The sequence below is a fragment of the Hydractinia symbiolongicarpus genome, chromosome 2 (genome assembly GCF_029227915.1).
Source record: "Hydractinia symbiolongicarpus strain clone_291-10 chromosome 2, HSymV2.1, whole genome shotgun sequence".
Lineage (NCBI taxonomy): Eukaryota > Metazoa > Cnidaria > Hydrozoa > Anthoathecata > Hydractiniidae > Hydractinia > Hydractinia symbiolongicarpus.
Window position 1 is genome coordinate 27,724,714 of NC_079876.1, and position 19,977 is coordinate 27,744,690.

The following is a 19,977-nucleotide window of genomic DNA, read 5'->3' on the forward strand; positions in this document are numbered from 1 at the left end:
AGGATAATGTTTTCTCATGTGTATTTTTCAAATTTTACTATAAAATAGGTACCTCAAAAAAAGTTGTCCACTGGGTGATTACGCGCCTATAACTCAGGGTAGGTATACATATCGATATGACTCTATGTTACGCCCCCTTGTAACCTCCTTTTAAGATTTCTTATGGTCGTACAAACCATCTCCCTCCAACAAATATACAAATATTCGTTTTGTTTCTGCTGGCAGTTACTCCACGGCAAGGAAGAAAAAACCTCCTCCAATAGGCTTTGTCCATTCAGCTTCAGATTAGACAGTTATGTGTGATGTTAATACAACATTAATAATACTACCTGATGTAGCTGTTACTCAACTTAGGCCGGATATTGTGTTACTTTCTCGTATGACAATGGCTTTGATAGTTGACATGTCCTTGTGAGCAAAATATGGAGAAATGGCATAACACGAAAACTGAGAAATACTCTGTGTTATTGCGGAAAATAAAAGTTAATGGTTGGGCAGTTTACTTGGCGCTCGTGGGTACTCTTCAGATTCTGTGCGCACTTGTTTACGTCGTCTAGGTTTTTCACCCAAGTTAATTTGTTGCACTCTAAATAGAACCGGAAATTCTAACTGATGGAAACAAGTGGTTTTGTCCGCAATGCTTTGCACATAGAGAGAGTACTAGAGAAACGCAAATCAGCAGGAGTAGTGAAATCTTATTCCTGCATCTTAAAAGGTTTTTAAAACATGGTGAACATCTGGTAAAAGACAACAGAGTTGTTGAATGTGTTTCTTTACGTGACTCTCTCCTGCAACTACCTCTCGTCAGTGATACGGACACAATGTTTAATCAGAACTACTCATTGTTAGCAACAATTAATCACTCCGGTACATTAACCGCAGGTCATTATTGGGCTTATGTTAAGGATCCTGCCACAAATTCTTGGTACCACTGCAATGATAGAGCGGTTTGCAAATGCTCTCCACCTATTCTCAACAACAATTCATGTTATATTCTTTGTTACGTTCGCTGTTGATCCGCTTTTTCTTTCTTTCTTATACATTTATCATTACGTTTATAAAACCTGTACTTCCAGGGTCATGGGGGAGGAAAATGTAAATCCGAGCGGTTTTATATTACCCCAGCTAGTTCATTCGAACCAGTTTACCGTCAATACCCAGAGGGTAAAGAGTTCAGCTCACTCTTCTCTGGTAACTTAAAAGAAGCTTAGCAAGGGGGTTTGCTTTCAGCTTGTCTTTGGGTGTAACGACCCCACTTTTTACCCCAGTTCAGTAAGGTGCCCAAGTTTACTAACTTGGTCTTCAGGCTTGACAACCCTGCTGTCCTTAGTCAAAATATGTACAGGCTGGTCCTGTCATGACAACCTCCTGTGTAAGGCTGAGTGTTGGGGCCCTGTAACACATGTGGAAAGCTACAGCCAGAGTCACAAGTTCTGGCGCACAGGAGGGTTTTATATAATTCTTTTTTTATATTATATATTTTTGACATATACATTTTTTCCATTTGTGTTTGTTCTGTAACCAGTCCGTTTATGTTGTTAGATCTGTCTTGTGTCGTATTGTTTGTGATTGAAGGATTGTTTTTTCTCTTTAAGATTTTCTCAGTGAATAGTTATAGGTCCAAGTTGGACAGTACTCATGCTTGTAATAAGCAAGAAAGTGTATTCAGCACCTTCTTCTGGGAGCCTAATCCCAATTTTATTTACATCCACCGTCCCTGTAGACAAGATACTTCAGTGCAGCTTGCTGTATTGTAAACCTTTTTCATCATACTTGGTTTTATTGCAATGAAATGTTTCTTCCATAATTGGTTGGCCAGATAATCAAAACCTTAGGAAACACTTACTACAACAACAGACAGTTTCCCTGAAAGCAAGACACATTTCAAATTTTCTAAAAAACAAAGCACCTGCCAACATAACTGAGAGGAAAATGACATCCTCAGGGTCAACAAAAGAGTTATTGCTTACAAACAGTGGCATACAAAATAAGGGTAACACTTGCTATGCAATTCTATTCTGCAATGTTTAAACTCCCTTCCGCAATTCCATGTAGCCCTCTCCTTGTCACCTTTTGCTTCAGCTTGCTCGAATGTTTTCCATCAATTGTCATTTTCGAAAGTCCATGTTGATCCATCCGCTTTCCTTGCAGCCCTGAAAAATGCTATAAGTGAAGTAAAAAGGAATTTTGATGTTTTTACACAGCATGACGCGCCTGAGATGCTAGGTTATTTGCCAAGTGAAGTTGCTACAGACTCGCTTTTTGTTACCACCATGTCCCAGTTTTGTACTAGAACTACGATCACGTGTGACACATGTTTCCAATTGCACTCTACTGATGAAATGTCTCTATTTCTTGAATTGCAACCAAGACTCACAATTCAAGAGTCATTGAACCTCTTCTTACAATCAGAGATTTTGACAGGGAATGATAAGTGGTTTTGCCCTCTTTTTAATTCCTATCAAACAGAAACACGAGAGACGGAAATTGTGAACAGTGATTGACACCTTATAGTTCAATTAAAACGTTTCATCATGTGAAACGGTCATATCTCAAAACAAATGTCGCCTGTTTTTTTTTTGTTACCATTCCTGTTACCATCGACCCCGAGGTAAAAAGCCGTAAACACTTTAAGATTCAAGTGCTTATAAACCACTCTGGTTCTCTTAATAATGGGCACTATACATCCACTGTTCAAGAACAAAAGACAGACCAGTGACTTCACTGCAATGCAGAGCTGTTACACAATGTGACTGTCGGAAGGAACTTAACAGCAAACTGTCCTACGTCTTTTTCTCCCAGTTAGTTTAAAATAATAGAAAATAAGATAAAAAAATTAAAAATTTAAAAATATATATATATTAAACGTCGCCTAAGAAGGGGATTTGATTGCTTAGTTCCCTTTTTACAGGTTCCTACAGGTCTTGTCTTTGGGTATAACGACCCTATTTATTACCCCAGTCAACCCTTGTTTTATATCTCAATAGATTGCACGGATTAAAGAACATTTGATGACAGAAGAGGATTCCAGAGATGACCACTTAGTGGACCTCAGATTAGAAGTGCCCTGCCTGGAACCCTGACACCCCTTGGTTGAGGCTTTGGGCGAAATCGTTTGGTGTCAAGTTTGGGTTTTTTTTCACTGATATTGTGTATCCTGCCAAAAGGAAGTTTAACTATCTTCTTGGCAGTAACTTTGGAGGAATAAGACAACCCTAAAACTTAACAGGTTGAGTATTTCATTGTGCTTTGCTGCAATGTTCAAAATTTTCTTTCTAGGGCGGTTTGTACTTCCTCCACCATGTGAGGAAGTATATCCAGTCCTCCGAGGATCGGGACAATGTGATGGTGGGTTGTTTCACTCGTTTAATCTTGGCTGCTGAAGAACTAGTGCACTTCCATGGGAATGCGTGGTGGCGTGTGTTGTCAAGAGAGCTGCGATAATAACGGCGTCAACATCTGATTTAGTATAAGTGCAATCTAGCACAGGACAGCAAATTAAAGGCATGTCGCAATAACGTTGAGTCTATTGTAAACTCACTTGAAAATTAAACAAGAACCAACATAGATTGGCATCAAAGCATTTGTATATTAGTATGCAATGTTTGATCTGAAAAATAAAGAAATACGCAAAGAATATAAATAGTTAAATATGTCAATGTCTATAGATTATGTCAACAGTGTGTTACAATTAGGTGCACTAACTTATTACATGAATTCCATTTTACAATGTTGTGTTACCAGCAGTCACAACATCTGTGCAAATGATCCTAATATGACGAAAGGTAAAACTTTTGTAAGTATTTTTGACACCTTATTCTCCTCCAAGGTTCTGGTAAATCTTATATTTCTTAATGCATTAAATGCCTTTTTTGAATCGAGATTCTTTAATTCTCCATTCAATGTGGTGGTCAATAATTTTCGACGCGCTCTAATTGTAGGATGCGCTAGAGATTCTTTAATTCTCCATTCAATGTGGTGGTCAATAATTTTCGACGCGCTCTAATTGTGTCTCCTTGCTAAAGTCTTTTGGAAGGACCCTGGTCTTTCTTATAAAAAATAATTGTATTTTTTTCCTCGCTGAAGGTCATGAAACTCGAAATTTTTCTCAGGTATCGATGTGTTTTTTTTCCGTCATGGCTTTTAAATATATTTTTACACTTTTGTGAAGTATTTACAATACAGAAAGAAGCTTACATGATTTATTTCAAAACACCACAACATTATAATTAGCTAGCTATCTAACACACCTCGAATCTCCATGGCTAATGTTCACTATATAACGGAAAGACTTTTAAAGGGATTTTTGCACAACGACGATGACATCATTTATTTCAACCTAAGAACTTTGCCATAAAAATTTATTTGTCCTTTTCATTATAATCTTCCATAAAGATGTCTGTAAGTATACAAAGTATGTCGTACGGTTTTGCATAAGCACGACAAAAATGAACTTCCAGACAATGTAACAAGTGAGCTCTCATTTGTTGTGTATCGTATGACACGGTTTGTGGACTGCCTCCAAGAAATTCTTCAACAGAAAATGCTATTACAAACAGACCACAATGCCATTTTCTTTTTTGTAAGGGGGGGGGGGGGGGGTAACATTTGTGACTTTATTCCTAACACATGTTTAAAAACATAATTATTGGCTAATTATTTTCAGGAAAACTATTTTTGTTCTAACATTTAGTATTCGTTTTATACATTAATTGTATAACTTTTTTTCTTCTGAGGTGCTAATAATATAGTTCTAAGAAGGTGTTTCTACATACCGTGACTAAAGTTAGTTTAACACTAACAAGTTTAGGCATATTTATTTTTGTGAGAGTGTATTGTCGCTAAAAATATACCATTTTTTACCATAAAATATACCATATACCAGATGATGGTAAATAATGTATCTTTTTTTAACCAATAAACAAATACGGTCATTTATGTCAAAAGTGAACTGTTGCATTTATGAACTTGACAATCATGTGTATTAAGGTGATATGCGCGTCAATATTTATCAGTGTTGTAAGTTTTCGGTATAGGTGCTGGAATTTCCGGTTGTTCATCATGATGAGTATGTACATTATAAATGCCACAAGTTATCTATGTAACACTATGCCATCGTAAAGTTTCGTGGGTGACGATATAAAGGATGCAGACAACACGGAAAATAACTCATGAGCATAAATTTTAAGTTGGTGCAAAAAAGGTCAGCGGTTGGTAATTCCTTATCAGTAATCATTTTAACAAAGTCTGGCACGTTTTGACAAAACTAAATGGCAACAGTGTCTGCTCTAGCGTTGAATGAAACTAAAAGAAAGAACTTGACCAATGCATACCTTTCTTTGCTATCTGAATTGCTAGAGATCGCTTTGTTATATGCAGACCAAGCATACTCACTCATAAATTCTGTAATGCCTTTCTCATTGACACCAGGGTCGCAATCAATAATCTTTGGCACTGCTCCTTTAACCAGTTTCCTGCTTGACTGAAATTACGAGGACCGCGGTCTTGGATATTAAGTATAAAGCAACGATCATGCCGTTTTAATGTTGTCCCAAAAATTTTCCCATCCTCATCGTTTTTGAAACCAATGCAATTAAACAATCAATAAAAACTGGGACTGACAAACATTTGGGCACCGTTATTCCTTCTCCTCTAACTGTTATTCTTAACCGTCACGACAACTTGTTTTTACTGCATCAACAAACTCCCACCTTATTTCATCATTCCATTCAGCCCATTCCGTTCACAATAATCCTGCAAGCACAACGTGTGAAAATGTTGCACTTCACCACTCTTCTGTCCAAATACAAATTAGATTCTGTTGACTTCCCAATAATGCCTTCTGGAAATTCATCTAAAACCAATTATATTTATGAAGAAAGTCTCAACAATATGTTCTACATTTTTTATAACTATTATTCCGTAAACATACATGAATGCAGAAAAATAAAATGTGTAAATATTTTTATCTCGTACATTTTATTTACTTAAGACAGTATACTTTTGTATTATACTAACCTCACAGGGGCATGTTTATTCCGGTACAAAATCAATGTTTTCGTTTACCTCACGCCAATAATTTTTACAATTTTAAATTATCTTGCAATCTTGTAGAGGATCAACATCTACGACCATTTACTGGTACATTTAACATTAAATTGCCACAAACCAGTTTCCTCATTGATTATAAGACATTATATGTTATTAAATAATCATATATAATAGTCAAGCTTTATCCTTATTGGCTTACCAATGGTAAGCGACGCTCTAACCACTGAGCTATCTTCAATTCAGAAGAGCTGTATTTGAACCAGCGCACTTAACTGTAACTTTGTAACAGTGGTGTAGTCGTCTTTATTGTCTTGTTGTCTATGGTAGTTAATAACTCCAGCGTTGTTTTATGCCGTAAACAACTAAAATCCACTGATACTACACACCTTATTATCAGAAAGAAAATTAGCATTATTACTATCTTCATTGCTGATATCATCAACGTAATCGGATTCGTTGTTGGTCAAATAGACGTCTTGAAATGACGCCAAATGTGGTTAGTTAAAAACACACGAACATGTTCGAAATGCTACAAATTATAAAGAGTGAAAAGTTAAAAAACATGCCTGAAGGTTCTTAAACAGGTGTAGGACCAATAACCTAAAAACATTAAAAACTCAAGAAGTATATACAAACCAGAAATTCACCAGTGTTACAATTATAATCATATTTGACAACAATATACTTTTTAGCTGATTTAACCCTCTTTCTGAAGATTCCATAGTTAAACAACTCCCCACGAAACTACTGATACAACGATTCACTAGAGGAAGTTAAGTTTTCCACTCTCTGTAATATCAACCTGCATACAAGAATCAGAGGCATCTTATTCGTCACCATCACTTTCTTGTACACTCTTCCTGTGCTTTCTCTTTGAAATCACGCAGAATTTCCTTTTTCTTATGGTGTTTGGCAAATTCTTATTTTAGGTATTTCTACCTTGTCATGAGAATGCAATTCAAAACAGCAAAATCACTAATTTACTAGCATTTTCAGAAGCTCTGAAATTACATGCCTATGAATATAAATATTAAATAAAATTTGTTTAAAAAGTCCCAGTTATTCAAACGTAGAGCACCGTGTATATGCTGCTAACCTGAAGAATGCTGTTTATTGAAGACGTTGGATATCTTCTACAGCTTGTTAAGAATTTTTAAAGATACTTTATCTCCACTCCACAAGAAAGTTTGGTATTGAAGAAGTATAAAAAATCTGAGACTTCAGGGGTAGCTTATGGTGAATTAATGGCAGTTCAAATTACACATTGAATATTGTGGGCGTGGTAGCTAAAATAAGATTTTTTTCCACACAGATATACTACCTTTTTTTACACATTTACCTTCTTTTAAATCCACTACCCTAAGATGTTGTTGTAATTTGAAGGCGATCATTTACATAGCATATAAAGAAGAGACCATTGCTTTTTTAAACAGATGGTTTCTTATTATTGACAATAATTTTGATGCGATTTGGATTTTTAATCTAAATCCTTCTTTATGACCTATCCTTGGTCAGCATCAAGAAATGAAATATATATAAATGTATAATTAGAACATGTACAAAATTAACAAAAATTAAATGGTTCCATCAAGAAAAGCCTTAATTAAGTATATATTCCTTTTGGAGCATATATCAACTTCCATTTCATTATAACATTGGTAAGGAAGAAGGCTGTATAATGATAGATCGTCCTTAAACTTGCAACTCCATCCAGAAATGCCTCCTGCCTCATAGAATCTAGCAATGTGATGCACACTTTCACCATCTGGAACTGACAAAAGAGTACAGCAGAATATGGTTTCACTTGATCCATAGGCAGATAAATTCAAGCAGTTATCCTCCATTTTAAAAGTGGTGAATCAGGCAACAAAACCTCTTGTTTTAGCATGTTTGTCATGATATTTTCCAAAATGATTCCATTATTGCACTTGTTTAAATTATGTATAATATCTCCAACTGTTGGATCAACTATTTTGTTTCTAAAATGAACTTATAATGAAAATCAACTATTTTTGTTGGATTGTATCAGGATTTTGATGTTGTGTTTATTAAAAGAAACGGTGGCTATCTTTTTAATCACCAACAAACTGGTCTAGAACTATTTCAAACTTTAAAATAGATAAGTTTTGTCAGGATGTAATGTTGCGATTACGTGTCTAAAAAAATAGACGTGTGCACGTACATATGCATGCAAATGTATAAACAACAGACCGCAATGACCAAAGAAATCATGCTAAAAAAAGCAAAATGCTAAAATAATTAAAACTTACTTCTGACAAGAAATGATTTAAGAAAAATAATATCAGTTTCATTTTTATCTTTTATTTTCTATAGTTAATCTGTAAACTAACGTGTATAACTTATTCGCCGTATGTGTCGTAGAGGTTTTCAAAAGCAGAAGGCACTGTTGTTAAAAAATTTAAAAGCAAAGCTGCGGTGTATTTCAGGGTTGGCACCACAATTTCCTAAGTTGGGGGCTTAGGCATAGTGGGAGATTTTAGTGACAACAATGAGCGAAGCGAGTTGCCGAAACAGCTGGGGTCCAGGAGGTGCTGTAAGCCCCCTGGTGAGGTCCAGCGACACCCCTACACGCCAACGCATTTTCAGAGTCCTAAAATATATACCTTGCGTCACTGCATAAAAAATGGCATTATTTAGTGAGATTGTCTATTGCAGATCGGATTTATAATTTATTCGTTTAGGGATATTCTCTTTATGATAAGTTTTATTTATTTGATGTGTCTTCTGTAATTATTTTAATTTAACGAGCCGGTAAAAGTAATTATTATAACCGCCGCGCAAAAATAATTAGAAGCAATAAATTACAAACTTTTGGGCACGGTCAACCCGCGTTAATAATTAGAGGCAAATAAACTAATCCGCTTAAAATAAGAAACAATTTTTTTAAGATTTTCGTAATTTTTTTTTTCAAAATAACTTTTTTACAAAGCTATTTCTTCTTGCTCTTTTTTCCCTTTGTTGCATCTTTGTACTCATTGAGAGCTTTCGCAACAAGGCCTGGTAATTTTGAATGCATCTGTGAATTCGTCGACTTGAATATGTACAAGGCTGGGAGTTCCATTCCTCCTTGAGGAAGGTCTTTTGAAAATTTCCTCTCAGTTATTCTCACTAAAAGCTTACTACCATTCTTTATGTAAAAGTACGTAATTTTTGACAAGAACTTTGTTACGTGTCCCACAGTTACACCGCTGTTTTTCAACGCCATTGCGTACTTACCTTCGACAACAAGCCATTTAAGTCCGTTTTGAGGAAGTGTTGGGTCAATTACGTTGCAACCGTCGTTAAAAGTTTCCCTGATGGAAATAGCAGTAGCAGCAAAATCCCCGTACCAACTTGCCAGCAGATGATTGGGTGGATAAAGGATAGGATATGACGAAAATGATGATCCATTTGCTTGATTTCAGTATCATAATATATTGAAATATATACCGTAAATGCTCGATTTAGCGCCCACTCTCGAATAAGCGCCCATCTCGAATAAGCGCCCACCCTAAAAGTTGAATTTTTAAATAAACGCCCCTCTCAAATAAGCGCCCATGGGCGCTTATTCGAATATAATTTTAGAGCCAAAGGGGGCGCTTATTTGAATATTTAGGAAATAGGAAAAAGACGTTTTACTCAAAAATAGCTTTCTTTTTAAAATCATTTACAGCGTTAAATTTCATAGCAAAGTGTTCGTATCTATTTTTTCTTTTCAATAGTTCATCATTTAGAATAGTTATCAGTTCTTTACGTGTTGTCATAGCACTGTACTTTGCCGGGATGACAAGCCCAACTTCTCTTTTTCTCTTTCCAATCACGGTTGCTGTCACGACGTTATAATGGTCTGCGTTTAGAAATTGTTTTATGAGTTTTGATAACTCCAATGGAAGATGACCAACAAGCCCATCTACTGTTCCTTCTTTGCCCCATAAATAAACGCCGATTGCATTTTCATCGTATTCTGTAGCTTCATTTCTTGTATCAACTGCACATTTCAGTTTTAAGTTTATTTCAGGCGTCCATTTTGACTGGTAAACATGATGACCACGGATAGCAGTTTCAAAATCCAAAGTGTAAAATATATTGCAGAAAGAAGAGTTTGTTCTTGCCATAACTTTTATGTTAGCTATCTTTATGACTAGTAGTGAAATATAGTAAATTGGCACTTTAATTAGATGTGACTGCAGCTGTGATAACAAGAGAAACAAAAAACACCATTTGGAACAACTATTAAGTTGTCACCTTTGTCTTTTGATCTTTGTGAACATCGATGAAAACACTCCATCTTATTGGCTTTACACAATGTTAGATAGTTGAGGAGCTTGCAGAAATTGTCTTCTGTGGTGAAGGACATTTAAAAAAGATCTGCGAAGTGAAATAAAGATAGCTTTGGAAATAAAGAAAATTTTCAAGGTCAAGTGTGGTACGAAAATATGGCGGATGGAAACGAAACTAACGAAGTCGCTATTTCTCATAAGGATAAAAAAGTATCTAGTTATAGCTTAAAGTTTAAGCTTGACGCAGTAGCTTACGCCGAACTCAATAGCATAAGTTCAGCAAGCAGAAAATTCAACGTTGATAGAAAGAGAATAAAAGAATGGTCAAAGTGTAAAGAAGAATTACCATCTTTAAAAAAGAAAGATCACGGTTTAATAAGGAAACGATTAGACGGTGCTGGACGCAAACCTCTCGATCAGCAGATGGAAGAAGTGCTTGTTGAATGGATTTACGATAGACGAGATAAAGGACTTCGAGTTTCCAGAAAACTGATCATGAAAAAAGCCCTTTTTGTGTATAATGAGAAAGCGAAAGAAAGTGATTCAGAAAATAGCATCACATTTGTAGCAAGTACAGGGTGGTTGCAGAAGTTTATGCTTCGAAATGGGCTATCTCTGAGACGAAAAACTTCTGTCGCTCAAAAAGATCCTTCTAAGTTGATCGATAAACTTGTGTCTTACATACTCCACACTCGACGTTATGCTTCTAAGTATCATTATTCACCTTCAAACATCATAGCAATGGATGAAACACCCGTTTGGTCAGATATGGTATCTGATACAACAGTACATAAAAAAGGTGACAAGACTGTTACAATGAAAACTACTGGCCATGAAAAATCACGAGTATCTGTCTGCTTAACAGCAAAAGCGGATGGAACAAGATTGAAACCGTATATCGTATTTAAAGGCGCAAAACGTGAGTCAAAAACACTAAACGACGAATTCAAAACACGCTGTATAATAGCTTCTTCATCAAATGGCTGGATGAATACTGAATTGACTCTTGACTATACTAAGAAGGTTGTGGGAAGTTTCTCTTTCGGTAAGCGATTTTTAGCGTGGGACTCCTACGAGTGTCATATGGAAAGTAGTGTTGCAGCATTAAAGTCTTAAAACATTGATCAGGTTATTATTCCCGGAGGATGCACGAAGTACATTCAAGCACCAGATGTGTCATGGAATAAACCATTTAAGGCGATGTGTACAGAAAGATACGATCAATGGCTTGCAGATGAGGGAATACACAACGAAACCGTTGATGGCAATCTTAAGGCACCACCTCGTAAACGTATTGTTGAATGGATTCTAGAATCGTGGTCATCCTTATTAGCTGATACCATTAAACAATCATTTAAGTCATGCGCACTAAATATAAAAGTTGATGGTTCTGAAGATGACGATATTCATTCTTTCAAAGAATCACAACCTTGTGCAGCAGGCAAAACAATGCTTAAAACACAAATGCAGGTATTACGGGATGCCGAGGATGAAACAAACCCTTTTTCATCACATAGCGTAACTGATTCCGATGTAGAAGAGGCGGCAAACGAAGTTTTTTTATTGGACGATGACGAAATCGAAGACGATGATATTGACATAGAGAATATTTAGTTTTTAAGAACATTAACAACGTTATTTTTAGAGCATGTCTTCTGTTTTATTCTATTATTTTATCACTTACTAATACTGTCTTAGTTGCTAAAAAATTTTTGATTTGACACAACTTGAGTTTTTTTTTAAGCGCCCCTCTCGTTTTAGCGCCCCTCTCGAATAAGCGCCCACCCCAAAAGTTGAATTTTTAAATAAGCGCCCAGGGCGCTAAATCGAGCATTTACGGTATGTTCATTTAATCTAAGCCACTGCTTGGTTTTTTTAAAAAAATACGATCCGTGTTAAATTGGAGGAAAATAAAACACGCCAAATTTTCGACCCGCGTTAATAATTAGAAGCGATAAATTACAAACTTTTGGCCATTTTTGTCCGTCCGCGTTAATTAGAAGCAGCGTTAAATTAGAATAATTACGGTATTTAATTCGGTATGATTTTTTTTTGTTGCGTGTGTATATCTTATTTTTCTTGTTTGTTCTGACATACTGTGTGTTATTCACGTGTAAGCCTGAATGGTCATTGTATTCCCTCTTTACCTATTTTCTAAATCCCTAAAACAAGGTTTATCTTGTAAAAAAGCACAATCTTTAGAAGGTATAACTACATAGCATCAACCAACAGTCTTAAAACAAATATCATTACAGCTTGCTGTTTTGTCACGTCATCATTAGTTCTATTCATACACTGGTAACAAATATTTTTTTAGTTCTTAGAACTTTAATCTAAACCGTCTGTGGAATATTCGCTTGTAAAAGTCGTAGTTTTCAACTTAATAATCATTTTCATGGCAGTATTCAATGTAAAGCCTATGCAGTTCCTTGACACTTAGATCTTGCGGCAAAAATTGTGAGTAAGTAGACTTTCTTACATAATGGGACTCTACCACCTTAAACGTTTTTATGTGATTGATGATTTTGTGATTACGGTGTCTACCTTTATTGTCTTTTTCAATGATATCTGTTTCTGTCCGTTTTAAAGAAATAGTCTTTATCATTGGACAAAAGGGAGAATTGTGCTTCTAAAGGCATTTTCTTTTGAGGAGTATAACCTCTAGTTTGTTTCAAAACACCTAACAGGTTAAGTTCATCATCTTTGTAAATTATATTTTTAAAAACATGTTGTAACAGACTCGGATATCGTATTCATCGTAATCAGGATCAACAAAGGTATATTCATACCTGTTCTCTCTTGTCCTCCCTTATATTTTTGTTTTGTAGTTGCTTTTGCGGGTTGTTTTCTTCGCAACATTTTCACGCAAGAATTAATGAAATTCCTTTCTTCTTTAATAATGGAAAACTTCCAATAAACTTCGATATTTAAATTAATAAATTTAGGACTTCTTTTTAGTAATAAAGATCTTTCAGCAGTAATACATGTTCTTCTGCACTACCTCACTGTTCTCAACTCCAATCCATGCGTACTTGTCATTAGCCGTACTGCAAATGGTTTTGAAGATGGTTTGCAAGGGAGAGAGTAAACACGTTCTCCCACATTTTTCCGGGCCCGCGATAAAGATGTGTCGGAATTTTCCTCTGCCCTTCGTTAAAAGATTTCGAACACTGGCAGCAAAAACTAGGGAGTTGATGCTGTTGTTAAACAACACCTCTTTCCCACATTGGAACCACTGCCAATTGCAGTCGCTCACACATAGCCGCTCTCCCTCACCTGCGTCAACAACTCTATTCGGGTCAAAAAATCCCTCTGCAAATCAACTTTCTCACTGTTCATGGTTCACGCATTATCTACTAATTCAGACAAACTTTTCTCTGACAGCGGAAGTTTGCTAAGTCCTTATTGCCTGCTTTTAGTCTCTCATTGGCAATGCTAAATAAAGACTTTGCTGTTTTTATATTATGTGCAATAATAAACTCGCCTACTTCTAAATGTGTGAACCGTGCAATCTTAGATTTTTTCATTTATGTTTTATTTTTTCATTAATGTTATGTTTATCGGTGTTGTTTGCACCATTTGATAGTTTATGTTTTTGGTGATACGACTTTATACAGAGTTTTGTTCTGAGAGAGCCGATATTCTCTAGGTTGGGATGTCCTTCGCTCTTATAAATCTCACGGTCAGTTTGAATCTGAAAAGTGTAGGACTTGGCTGTGTGACTGCTACACTTGGTTTTTCACGCTCTTCCATCCTGTTAATTTAACACTTATGTGGTAGTGCTCCCCGCTGTCCTGGTGGACAGTAGTCCACCTTCGCTTGTCTAGGGCCCGAATTAAAATAATTTGCGATGCATCGTCCGAAGCTTTCTCGTGTTGGGAATTTTGTTGTTATTCAGTAGGTCCTTCATGCGGCTCTTTCACCTATAGACCTTTGTGTGAAAGCAACCTTGCTGTTTTCGGCCATTTCACGCTCTTAGTGTTGACGTGTATGTGTTTATACAAGACAATCTAAAATTACGAAAAGGAGCAGTCACAGGCGAAGCCACTATACAGTGCAAGACTACAATCTTAGGTTGTTTTATTAAACTAGGGAAAATATGTAATATATTAAATGAGCTATGTTATAAGTAGAAGCTATGTAGACCTTTTATTTAGCTATATCAGAAAAGAATCTCGTGCACCTTACTATTAAAATTTTTTTAAACAGAAGTTTTCAGTTGTGGGTTAATAACGTGCCAGACACCAACTTGGTATTTTGAGAACCCCACAGTAAATAGCTGTGCACGGGTTCTTGCACATAGCAAATTAGTACTTTATTCTTTGGCCCTTGGCCTTTACCACCATGTCTATTCGTTTTGACATACTTTCAATCAAATTATTGATTATCTCGATATACATTAAAACGTCGCCTAGCAAGGGGGTATGACTTGCTTAGTTCCCCTTTTACAGGTTCCTACATGTTTTGTCTTTGAGTGTGATTACCCCAGTTAACCCTTATTTTATATGCCGATAGATTGCACGGATTTAAAAACATTTTATGACAGAAGAGGATTCCAGGGCCTCCTGATTACCACTTAGTGACCTCGGATTAGAGGTGCCCCTCCTGAAATCCCTTGGATGCGGATTTGGGCCGAAACTGTTTGGTGCCAAGGTTGGTATTGTGCAATCTTTTGTTGTGTGTGTGCGTGTTCAGTTTGCTTGACCGTTTTATAGGGAAAAAATACAAGAAAATTATCAAACTTTCAAAACTTGATATAGCGACTATGGCCCACCTCTAAGAAACCATTTTTATAAGAACACGAAGCCATGTTTTGTTTGTTTGTTTACATAAGAAACACAAGAAAATTATTAAAAGTTTGTCTCATGAACAATCAAAGGCTTGCACCTAGTCTTTAAACTTAGAGACATACTTTGACAAAATATGTATGGACTTTTTATTTGGCCTTTATTTATTCGTACTATGTAAAAACCGGAAAATATGTTAAAGAAGAACTAATGGTTGATAACAATTTGAGCTTAAAATGTTCATTATGGTGTGATTATGTCTACTGTGATTGTTTGTAAGTAATTTTATTCATCATGTTTTGGAATAAATGTCTTTTGCAGTGAACATATTTCGAAGTATGTTTTTCTGTCCAATGGACAAACGATACTTTGGAAAGTGACAGTTAAAAATCGATTAATACTACTGATGTTTAAATGTTAACCAGTTATAAGGTCTATTTTCTACTTTCAAAAACACGTAGGTCAAAAGCTAATGACATTTATTATTCTGTGTGGGGACAAATAAGTTTTGCTGTTGGATGGATTCGCTAGAATTTCTCATTTCTTAATTTCAAACATTATCTTCGTTTCTATCGAAATGGAGGTGAAAGAAATAACTAATTAGGTTTTTTAAGTTATTTTATTATATTTGGAAGAATTTTATAAATAATTATTTTACGTATCGATAAATGAGCAAAACTAATGATCAGAAGTATAAATGGAATAAACCTGTCGGATGGATCTGTCGGATGGACACTTTTGATACAAAGAATTCGACCTTTGAAAAATAACAAACTTCTACTTGAATACCCTAACTGACCATGACTAGATTTCAAAATTCCAAGCAGCTGATGTATTACTTTTACACTTTTCTTTAAATTCATCGAAAATGAACCTGTCCTTCCGACAGATTTATCGGTTCAACTAGTCTTTTTCGAAAGTAATCTTGAAGGATAATATTAATAGTATGGCCAAAAACGAATAGGTATTCAAAACCTAAGGATTTAGACTCTTACATAGAATGGATTGAGCTTGGTAAAAATAACGTACAAAGAAACTATATGCTTGACTAAAAAATAAAAGTCCATCCGACAGATTTACTGAAATATCAAAACTAAATGATTATCTAATAAAAAATCCTATTTTTTAAAACAGTACTCGTGAAACCATTAAAGGCAATCTGAACACTTCACCCAATCTTCTGTTTCACCATTTTGGTTGTAAACAGTGGCACAACCTGCACATGTGTTTTTCATGAGGAAAAGTGAGTTATATTCCTTTTCAGTATGACCACATGCATTTGTTTTGTGATACGCTTTCGTCAGGAATGGAGTATCATTACTCGAAAGATAACAGAAATCAAGCATCATTTCACCAAAAAAACTTATATCTCGTGACCACTTGTGTACTTTCAACGTGTCAGGGATTTTAGGTGCTGATTCGATATCATCAGGCTTATCCATGAGCTCCGTTTGGAACAATGAAGTAATCGACGAAACTAGCTTGTTGGCCGCGTCACAAACTTTTTTGGCAGAAATAACTAAAGTCTTTCCAGAATTAACATTCCGATAGACCACATTCTTGATTGTTCCACCTATTCCATCCATTGAACCTTTCCCGTGATGGGCCTCATTGAAATGCCATTGCATGTTTAAGTTGGTTTTTTAATTTGCCAGAATTTTGAAAACAAATCGCGAACGATATCGAGCCGCGCAACCGTCACTCCAAAAAATTGCGTTTTTTAAAGCGATCGATTTTCCACCTCTTCGCCCAGCATATTGATGCAAGACATTGATGCAATTCTTGAATGATCACTATATTCACTGATAATAGTCATAGGTCTTTTCACAATCTTATCCAACCCATTTATTTTGTAAAACATACTAGTAGTAAAGATACTGAAGGAGTTTTGTCCGTAGTAGGCACTTTGGATTTCATCCTGTGGTTTATTTTTGTAACTTTCGCTGTAATCAACATGAAAGAGGGCGGTATGAAAAACAAGATTCTCCTTCACTTTCGACTAGGCGGCAGATTAGTATAATTTAAAACAAGAAATTGTATTGGTACAGAGGGCAATTTTAATTAAATCAAAACAATTTCTCTCCTCAGAACATTATTCGAAAAAAATTCGATTGTTTGATTATATTCAAAAACAATTGTTTTATCTTGTCTTAGAAAATCAAAATACCACTTAAAGGGGAAATAACCCAAAAAGTATTCAGGAGAGTCCCTTTACTGCAAAAACATTCAACAACAATTCGATTGTTCAATTATTCGAAAACAATACTTTTTATTGAAAATCAAAACATTAAGGGGAAATCCCCCGATAGTATTCGGGAAAATCCCTTTATAGGCATCTTTTGATTGGCTATGTATTCAATTGTCTTAAATAGTCTTCAAAAGATTTTGTAGGTAGCTAGCTTGTTACATCATAATTCGTGCTCATAAAAGAAGAAGTTTGGAACTAAGGTAGCTAGCTATAAATAATTTAAAAAAAAGAATAAAAACATAAGTCATAGGTTTAGAGCTAGCCAGGGGATGGTGGGGAGAGAAGGACTGGGAGGCTAACATTAGCTAGCTAACAGTAGCTAAGACACCCAGTTAAATATACTTAAACTGGGAACACTTAGCTGAAACTAAAGCTAACTATTTATGCTTAGTAAAACACATATAAAAAAGAAACATTAGTAATGTAAAAATAATAACATTACAGTGAGTGCACCAGACCAAAGTTTTTCGTTTGTTAGTCAGCTAACAGCTTTATGTAAAATTTTAAATTTTAAATTTTAAGACAAATACATTAGTTATGCGCCAGGGCATACATTAATTATGCAACAAAATGTAAACAAAAATGGCTACTTTAAGAATTTGAGGCTTTTAGGTGGTTTTTGCTGAAAGGGAGCCAACTTGCTCCAACGACATAAAAACCAAACATCTAAGAATATCAAAGTTCTTACTATTTGTGATTTACTTTACATCTAGCTCCACTTCTCACTTCCAACTTAACTTTTCCTACTTTTTCACTTGGACTTTTTTCTTTTTAAATATGCTTTTTAAAACACTCTTTTTAATTTTTTAAAGATAAAGGGATCATTCGTTTGTGTTTCTTTTTGGTGGCGAGAGGACACCATCTTTCGAAAGTTAGCTGTTTAATTTATTTCAGCAAATCAAATTGAGTCGTTTTCATAACGTGATATAAACAAAGTAAACCCGCTAGCAAAATAGCCATAATTTTTTCGGCGACATCAAAGGGAAATAACGATATCCTCTATGACCGTCACAAACATGCCGTATTATTATATAGGACTAGTCGATAAAGCCCGTCGATAAAGCTCGTCACTTAGGCAGATGGACAATGGACAAATGGAGTTTTTAGATGTTTCGCTTACGTCAGCAGTATAGATCAAAAAAAATTTACAAAGTTTTAGTTTTTTCTTTCTCTGTAATGTGTAGAAGTTGAATCGCTGATCGAATAATGTATAGGATCATATGTTTTCGAGGAACGCCCAAGGAGATATAATGGTCTAAAAATTTTGCTAACATCAGCATTGCCCCGTCAAAACCCATAAGAATTTTTTTAGGAACTTTTATACCTGTTGCCTTCATCGTATAGATTTTGAAAGCTGATCAAGAAAATGTATAGGATCATGTATCTTTGACAAACGGTTGCAAAGATATTGGGATTTTTTTAGGTTTTTGATGACGTCATCAACTCGTCTATTCCGAAACGGATTCGGGGACCCAGGTTTAGGAAACTTACCCAAATTGGTCCCCGGTGGTCCCTAGTTACCCACGCGGTGAAAAATCATTGACGTCACCACTTCGTTTCCAAGTAATTTGGCCTCAAAGTTTTAGGTGCACTGTAATGGATTCACCTTATGTTAATATACTTCCCTTTGACGTTAATATTATTTACTGTTAAAGTTTGGTAAATTACAGAACCATTTTATGGGTGATGTTTTACAGACTTTATCAAAGAAAATAGTGAAGGAAAGTCACATACAGACAGACGGAACTGGTGTATTATTATAGAGACTAGTAGTTGTCAGTCTATACATAATAATGATAGTTATCTTCAACCGTTTCCAAGTTATAAGTACATTTGAAAGGCTTCGTTAATTTAAATTAAGTTATAGAAAATTAAAGTCTTTGACGTTGTAACGTTTAATTTGTCGATTACCATTTAAAAGACATATTTTTAGCAACTGAAAAGAAAAATGAGCATATCCAATATGCCTTTCACAGACTCATCGTATTAAGCATTGACATTGAAAAAAATAGTGAACAACTTACCCCCAATAAATCTGTGACGCATAAGAGGCCATGCCCCGACTTTCAGTTTGTGATTTATCTCTATAAGCCACTTAACGAAGCGCGCAACGGGAAAGCAAGTCACGGAGCATTATGCTTCAACCTTAAAATGAAAAAAGATATTGTTAAAAAGATAAAGAAAAATATTCTGTTGAACAAAAGCAAATATTAGTCAGTCAAAAATATACCAAAATATGAGCTAAGTAAGGTTATGACGGAAGATTGCAACTTGAAATCTCTTTGAGTATGATTAGACGATTAGTATATGGACAACATGAGAATATAGAGCTACATTCCTACACGAAATATTTGCATCAGTTTTAGCTTACGCATTCTGAATATTACAATTTTTTGGCAATAACATTTATATTCACATCAGACGTCAGTTTCTTTTGTAACGCCTATATAAATAAATAATAATCAGCAGAGATTTTAATCACAAAAGAAAAGTGAAGAAGTTCTAGTTGCTAAAATAAGTTTAGCAAAAATTTCTTCCCGAAGGTATAATACTTTGACACAGTAAATAAAAACATGTTCGGGTATGATAATGTATATTTCTTAACACACAT

General features: G+C 35.3%; 1 protein-coding gene across 1 annotated transcript; it reads left to right on the forward strand.

Annotated features, from left to right (window-relative positions):
- Window positions 1-422: 422 nt before the first annotated feature.
- LOC130630061 (uncharacterized) lies at window positions 423-1,016 on the forward strand. Its single transcript, XM_057443460.1, has 2 exons — window positions 423-489; window positions 595-1,016. The coding sequence occupies exons 1-2, from the start codon at window positions 423-425 to the stop codon at window positions 1,014-1,016; spliced, it is 489 nt and encodes a 162-aa protein (XP_057299443.1).
- The last annotated feature ends 18,961 nt before the right edge of the window (window positions 1,017-19,977 follow it).

Coding starts and splice junctions, on each gene's coding strand:
- LOC130630061 (XM_057443460.1), top strand. CDS start 423: ATGGAGAAATGGCATAACACGAAAACTGAGAAATACTCTGTGTTATTG. Junction 490..594: donor GCGGAAAATAAAAGTTAATG/GTTGGGCAGTTT, acceptor CACTCTAAATAG/AACCGGAAATTCTAACTGAT.